Source organism: Poecilia reticulata, linkage group LG5 (genome assembly GCF_000633615.1).
Source record: "Poecilia reticulata strain Guanapo linkage group LG5, Guppy_female_1.0+MT, whole genome shotgun sequence".
NCBI lineage: Eukaryota > Metazoa > Chordata > Actinopteri > Cyprinodontiformes > Poeciliidae > Poecilia > Poecilia reticulata.
In genome coordinates, this window is record NC_024335.1 from 12,385,373 (window position 1) to 12,393,567 (window position 8,195).

The 8,195-nt window shown below is 35.9% G+C and overlaps 1 protein-coding gene across 1 annotated transcript; it reads left to right on the top strand.

The window, feature by feature from the left end:
- The first annotated feature begins 173 nt into the window (after window positions 1-173).
- LOC103464840 (complement decay-accelerating factor transmembrane isoform-like) lies at window positions 174-7,663 on the top strand. Its single transcript, XM_008409207.2, has 3 exons — window positions 174-418; window positions 7,239-7,424; window positions 7,554-7,663. The coding sequence occupies exons 1-3, from the start codon at window positions 346-348 to the stop codon at window positions 7,661-7,663; spliced, it is 369 nt and encodes a 122-aa protein (XP_008407429.1). The 5' UTR covers window positions 174-345.
- Window positions 7,664-8,195: the final 532 nt, after the last annotated feature.

Below are 8,195 nucleotides of genomic sequence, written 5' to 3' on the forward strand. Positions count from 1 at the left end.
TCAGGGTGAATTGCAGAACTTTTATTTCTATAAAGATAGCATGCCATGTTATATTTTTGTTGAAAGTTGTGTTTAACTTTGAAGAAAAACAGTACACCATGAATTAGTTTTCCAAAACAGCATTTATAGAAAAAAACAAGACTTTTATTTTGAAATCTTTCTACCTCAGCCCGTTTGCCTCTAGTAACTAAGTGTACAGTACTGACTTGACCAATAAAGTGAATTAAGTGGAGGGAGAATCGTTTACACCATGAGGAGAGTCTCCACACACCATCTCCATGTCTAAAGTTGGACTGAGGCAGATACTGCTTTATCAGGATAGTTTGTCTCCTTCCACACTATGTTATGAAGGTTTTCCTGGACGCCGGCAGACAGAGAAAACTCCTCATCCTGTACCTATTTATCTGGAATATTGCAGGTCAGTAGTACGGTGCCGGGGAAGCCGGATGCAAATAGAATTGATATTGCTGTRCTAGCCTTTGTTATAAAAGCAGATTACGTTCATGATGTTAAGGTCACTTTAACAAAYAAGAGCACCTTTATTTAAAAATAACTTGGATTTTTAGTAACTTTAGCCAAAACTGGCGTTGCAGCTTTTACATTTATTAAAATATTTTATTGTTGATGTTTCTTTTTTTCCTTTCTTTTAAATGCCACATTGCTAACTTTGAAAATACATCTAACGGTAAACATATTAGAAATTTATTAATTTTGTATAATTTAGAAGGCAAAACAGGYGTGCGTTGATACAGTAGGAGGATCCTAAAGGATCCCAAACGTTCACCCAACGTTCCCTGAATGTTGTCATGACGACGTTCGCGGAACGTCAATATGACACGCCATTAAAGAGCCGTCAGACGTTGTCTGCCGACGTTTAGCGATCGTTGGTTAGCTGGTCGCAGTTATCTGGCATCATTCGCTAAATCTCAAATAATCTGTAATGACTACCAAGTCAAAAGTATTGATAAGAAAAGGAAAAACACACTTATTTTACTATAAGTGTATGTAAGTAAAACAAAAAAGAATGGTGTAGAACAGTGTTTCTCAGCCTATATCCAGGTCCCTCACCGTCCCCCATCAATGAATTTGTAGTCTACTTTACACTATTAATATTACTATCACTATTGTAGATGTTTTTATGCTTGTTTCTGTATTTATCATCAAAAATAATTTCCCAGAGAACAAAAAAGCAATGTGAATGGAAATTATTTTCACAGGTGTTCAAGAAAAATGCAATGAACATTCAAGTTAAAATTGGTAGGCCTAACAGCAGCCAATCAGAGTGCAAAAAATATTATTATTCTTTGCCATTTTCTAGTTGTTAAAAATTGCACAAAATGAGCAGATAAAAGATGTACAACATGCCAGTTTAAACTTTGAACTATTTGCAAAACGACTGAGCTCTGCAACATTAAAACATGGATAGAACTGTAACAACATTTATCATAACTACTCTTGATAAATGAGTAGTTTATCGGTTTCTGGTGGTGTAGCTCTTTGCTGCCTTTAGGAGAATGGGACATCAGAGTATCATCCATAAAATTTCAACCACATGGTATTTACTGTGCAAACCAGAGCTTTCAGTGGAAAAACAAAAGTTCCAGATCATTTTAATGCCATACAAGTATGAGACAGAACATGGATTATATCTTTATATTGACCTGTCTATTGATTTATAGATTAACAGTTTTACTGGACAGAAATTACAAAGAACAAATCTGGTTCTTAATTAAATCCTAATGAGTCTAATTGAAAGTATCATGGAGTCGTCAGCCTCGACATTAACACTGACATGAAAAATAATATTGAAGAAATAAATATATCAAATCTACTTAAAAACATAAATAAGTGATAAGTTCTTTACTGTTATGGTCTGTAAGATATTTATTCTCAGTACTAAATGTGGTCTCAACAAACCCATGGCACTTCAACAATAGTATTTTACCTTTTATTTGGAAATAGGGTCTGTTTATTCTTGCCATACAGTCCTCTGTATTAAGTATTGCTCGAAAGGTCTTGCCATACCAGTTTATTCCTCTGTATTTACTTTAGTTTCTTAGTTTATTCTTGCATTTTGTTCTTCATTTATTTCCATTTAGTTTCATTTGATTAGTATTATCCTCTCTTGGTTTATTGCTTTGTCCACTTTAGTTTCTTTCCTGTTGCTAGATTTATTTTATCATTTATTGACGCTCACCACCTGTAATCTTCWCTCATCTATCACCTGCTGCGCCGGCTAATCGTCATGCGTTTCACATCATGTGTTGATTTTTCACTGTTCAGCGTCGGATTCTCTGTTTTTATGCCATAGTTCACATCTAGTTCGTCACTCCGTTTTATGTCCCACTTCTCCTGTTTCAGAGTTTTGGGCAATGTGCGTGTCGGTTTTTTTTTGGCTTTTTTTTTTTTAACTTCCTAAGGTGCGCAGCGTTCGGGAAGCATATCAATGGGGAAAAGGCAGACTGACATAAATCTTTTAAAACAACGGAAACCGTTGTTCACCCGTTTCATACCGGACCATGTACAGCACCGATGTTAGCGCTATAAAATGAACGCTCTCTATCGTGGTATCACCCAGGGAGGGATTTCTTTATTTAAATGGGTTCATTTTTCAAAGGGATTCAAAGTCAGGGTATCGTGATTTTAGTAAATGTTTACAAGAGCGATTTTCTGTTGTCCTTCTATGGAATCAGGCAGCGATATAAGTTGCTGCTTTGACATGATCACAGCACTGCCAAAACATATGTATAAAAATCCTCAATAAAACATAAAATAGGCCTATTTTAAAATTAGACACCAGACAAGTGAATCAGACCAATGTCATTAGCCGGTGTAATGCTGAACTGACGTAGTGAAGCTATCACTACCAGGAGAACGGAGCTGCACAAAGAAGCTAACAAACACTGAGGAGAAGAGCTACCATYGATACATTTGCAACCAAGCCTGTCTTAATATTACAAAATACAGTTTTAGCAAGTTGCTCAATGTCTAAACTGGTATTGTTGTGTATTTAAGGTGTAAAGTTTACCTTCGACCAAACGCCCCCCAAAGGAATCCCAGCACCCCCCTTTTGGAAAAATTTCCCCCAGCACCYCCTGCCGTCCTCTGATCTCCCCCTGGGGGGCGGTACCGGCCATGTTGAGAACCGCTAGTGTAGAGCATCAATTTTAATTCAAAGGGATTTGGAAATTTTAAAAATGATGAAATATATTAAGAAAAACGTCAGCATTTTAAAACATGCAGTTGGTATAAAAAACCCAAAAGCAAACAAAMAAAAAAAACCTTTTCAACTTTGCTTCAGAAGCCTGACATAATCTGTAAATTCAGGTAGGCAACTTCTTTTAGGTTATATTGCACAAATAGTTAAGGTAAGGTAATCAGTGAGAATGCAGTCTTATTAAGATCCTGCTCACATTTTTGGGTTGTTAACTACTTCTGCTATCTTCAACTAATTGTGCTAATTCATATATCAAAACGTTCAGTTTCTTCTGGAGATTTCTGCTATGACTTTTGTTAAAATACACTATTGTACTTTTTGAAATAATTGCTGTTNAAGAAAAACGTCAGCATTTTAAAACATGCAGTTGGTATAAAAAACCCAAAAGCAAACAAACAAAAAAAACCTTTTCAACTTTGCTTCAGAAGCCTGACATAATCTGTAAATTCAGGTAGGCAACTTCTTTTAGGTTATATTGCACAAATAGTTAAGGTAAGGTAATCAGTGAGAATGCAGTCTTATTAAGATCCTGCTCACATTTTTGGGTTGTTAACTACTTCTGCTATCTTCAACTAATTGTGCTAATTCATATATCAAAACGTTCAGTTTCTTCTGGAGATTTCTGCTATGACTTTTGTTAAAATACACTATTGTACTTTTTGAAATAATTGCTGTTTTGTGAAAAAAATTTTGCCCCATTGAAATACATGGTGGAATTCTCTGTCAGTTGCAAGAGTGTACACTCTACTAACTGCTGTTTTTGAACTTTTAATACTTTTTGACAAACACAATTATGCTGTTCATACATATTTCACTGTAGAGAAATAATKTATGCATTAAAATGTAGCCATGTATATCTACTTTAAGGAACTATTACTATCATTGCTACAGCTCTTTCTGTTTCTGTCAAACTCCTCTGGAGTACAGCCATGTCACACATTAATGTTTCACAATTAATGTCATTTTGCTCCTTTATGCTATTTGTTTTGCTATGTTTCACTTCAAATATTTCTGGTTTTGTATTAATTTCTGCTTCTGCTATTTTATGCTTTTTGCTGTTTCACTGTTCAACTGTTTAAACTATTTCCGGTTTTGTGCTAATTTCTGCTTTATGCTTTCTAATATGTTTCACTGTTCAACTGTTACAAGTATTTCCGGTTGTGTGCTAATTTCTGCTTCTGCTAATTTCTGCTTTCTAAMATGTTTCACTGTTCAACTGTTTCAACTTTTTCAGTTTTTGTGCTAATTTATGCTTTTTGCAGTGTTTCACTGTTCAATTGTTTCAACTATTTCTAGTTTTGTACTAACGTCTGCTTCTGCTAATTTATGCTTTTTGCTATGTTTCACTGTTCAACTGTTTCAAGTATTTCTGATTTTTTACTAATTTCCTCTTCTTGTGCTAATTATGCTCTTTTTAAAGCTCTGTTCCACATTTTGACTTTTTCAAATCATTCAGGTTGCACAAAAACTTCTGCTTCTTCTGCTGAATTCTGCTATTCCTTTGCTAAATTTCATTACTTAGCAAAGGTTTTCTACAATGTATGACTAGCTTTCTTCTGCTTTTATCTACTTCTTATTCTTTGTTCTCATGTTTCTTGCATGAGAACAATCCATCAATCATTCTGCACATATGCATTCTCATGGCTGTTTCGCTAGGAACAGCAATTTTTCTAGTTTTATCTATATAGCACATTTTCAGCAACAATTCAWTTCAAAGTGCTTTACATGAGTTAAAATGAAACATAAACAAAATAACAAACCAAAGGAAAGAAAAAAGAGGAAAGAAAACTAATCTAATGTTCTAAAGTATGTAAACTAAGTGCTCCTGTTCAGGGTTGCTAAGTATCCAATTCCATTTCTAAATAGTGAATAGTATTTCTGGATTCCAAGTTCGTAGTTATTCTAATTCCGATTCTATTTTTGGGCTGTATAATATTGATCTAAATAGTGCGTACTCCACAATTTCTGATATTACTAATAAACTGAAATAATCCATTTCTGGGGTACATTTCTGGAATACTCCACCGTTTCTAACAAACTAAAACAAAAAAGAGGATAGGACCAATCAGGGCAAATGGCAACATTCAGACAAAACAAAGGGCAAAACAAAGACACGAGTGAAGGCGGTGACGTCAAAGGGCCATAAAGCCACGTTACCAAGCCTCCTGGCAAAGTCCAATAAAGGTGGTGTTTATCCAGGAATGTCCTTGGGAGTGTTCAGCTTTGCAACTCCATGGATACAGGAGGGGGTGAGGAGGGAAGAGCGTTGTGTTTGCATATCCTCAAGGAGATTAGAAATATGCAGTTGTTCCAAGGCCACACGGGGAAAGCCAATTCAGAAACAGAATGTTTTTGGTCGGGAAGATTATAAATTTCAATCTTCCTTAAAGTTTCTCCGACACATCTCAGTTCCCCATCATCCAAATTAGTTTGGTCATTCCACTGAACCGAAACTAGCAACTTCTCCAAGATTGATTCCAACTCATTAGTGAGTTTTAGAGTCCTCATCTCTGGCCACACCAATAATCCGAGTATTTGCTAGTTCAGCCAAGTCCGTCACAAATTTGTCGATAAGCCAGGAATTCACAAGCTCCAAACAGCAGAAATCCTGTTATCATGAATAAATCCAGGGTGAATCCTGCCGGGTGTGTCCTCGCAGGACAAGAGGGCTCTCCTGAGCGAAGACTTTTCGTCAAAAATTTGATCAATTGCATTGAGAGATCGGTTGACCAGATCCATAATTTGTAGATTTGGATGATGTGCAAAGAAAGGCTCCGAAAATGTAGAAAAAGACAGGACAAAAACAGAGCAAGCAGGGCAGGCAYGGGCGGGGAGGGAGCAGAGGAAAAAATTGTCCGCCTTCATTGAGAGCAAGAGAGAAAAGTTTAATCCTCTGTTGGCTATCTCTCTGTCTCTCTCTTTTTTCCCCAACTGTTATGTAGCACTTCTTGGGCATTTATTTAATCCTCCTGCAGTCTCTGCGCAATGTTCGGGATGAGCATGCCAGGCTGGACAACGGGGAAGTTTTGGTGGTGTCACGTCAGCCTGTCAATTCTCAAAAGCACACACAAAAACTAGTCTCATAAAAGTACACTCGGGGTCAATTCGACCCCTCCGGACCGTGTACAGTGTAAAAAGCCTACAGGTTCCAATGGACCCTGTCTCTTAGGACTACAGGAGGTTTAAATTCTTCTTCAAGAAATGTCTAAATAAATTAAATGCACATCATGCATAAAAGGAAGTGAAAAAATCGGACATGTAACCGTTCTTTGACTTGAGAGGATATAGCTTTGCCAAGTGAGGAGCCTAAATGTGGTATAGAAGATTTGTAAAATAATTTCAAAGCATTTTATGAACGTACCACAGACGTTCATAAAATTTTCAAAAATGAAAATTGTATAAAAAAGTATCAATAAATATATTAAAGATATACAAACTAATTAAGTGAAATTCAAACAAAAAATGTCCGTAGTGAGTTAATGTTCAGAGTGAATATTTAGGCAACATTTAGTGAACGTCAAAGGTTTATTTTCAGATTATTTACACATTTCTGGAACAAAGTTTGACTTCAGATGACAATCATTGATCGTCCTCTGAATATTTGCTTGCTAGCTGGGATGTTTAAAAACATTTCTTATTATTCAAAACACTGAAGCTACAGTATATGAAGGATAGACTGTTTAGTACTTGTAAGGCCCCATTAAATATTTTTAGCTGGCCTTTTGGTCTGCTGTGTTTTATCTAAATTAAATCCTTATTAACAAGGAACCTGCAAGATTATGTGTGTAGAGTATTTGATTATGTAATGTACAATGACAAGTTACAAGATGTCAATATTTGTTTTTCCTTGTTAGTTCACTTTTGTGTGTGCAAACATAAAATTCAACTAATTTATTCTTTCAACATATTTTATAGAATCAYTTTAAAATAACCAATTACCACAATAACAGGTTAGCTTTTATGTGTGTGTTTGTGTGTGATTTTTCTTAATTTTTGTTTATTAATTAATTTTTGCTCCTAGCTGATTGTCCCGTGCCTGAACATGGAGAGTACACAGTTATCACAAAAAAGTCCCAAGTAATAAATAAATTCCCTGATGGTACTGTGATCACATATGAGTGCATAGTTGGATATGTAATAGCAAGTGGCACTGGGATATCGAACTGCGTCAGTGGGAAGTGGACCAAGCCAGATATCATCTGCAGGAGTGAGTCCTGTCTAACTTGCATTTTACATTTGACTTTCAAAATGCTCTACATGGTCATCTTGGCTCTATGTAATACTACACTGATGTCTACTGTTCATTTTGATTACATTGTTTTCCTTTATATCAAAGAGAAAGACTGTGGTCCCCTTGAARMAAAACCACACATGTCAATTGACACCAGTGAGGGTACTCTGTTTGGTGCAAAAGYAAMATTAASCTGTGAAAAAGGGTATGTATGATTCCAAATATTTAAATTCCATTATTATCTGCTTAAATGTCATTGTTTTAGCTCAGAAAATCAAGTATATACCTTGACTTGCAGTAAATCAGTTCAATTGGGGGCTGAGTTTGCAACGTTTGTTACATTTTAGCTGACCTACCGACCTACCGACCTACATACACCCCTACACCTATATCCCCAGTGGCATAGGGAAGGATGCTGGTCTGTGTCAAACAATTCAAAGTAATTGAAAAACCTGTTCACATCCTCACTTGTGATGGCATTGTACCAGCAACTACTTAAGAAAAAAATCTATGTCCCCTGGAGGGCTCCATATTGTGTGACTTCTTCACAGCAAATTTGGAAGTGTTCACTCAACTCCTACAGAGTTGAATTCAACATTTTGAAAGTGTCTATATTGGTCCACTCCGGGTGGTGTAGAAATTACACTTTTCAGAGTGTTACTTGTGATATAGTTGAATCAACACTCAGTACTTGAAATTAAACACATCAGTGTTGACTAGTGTATTTTGTCAAAAGTTAACACTATG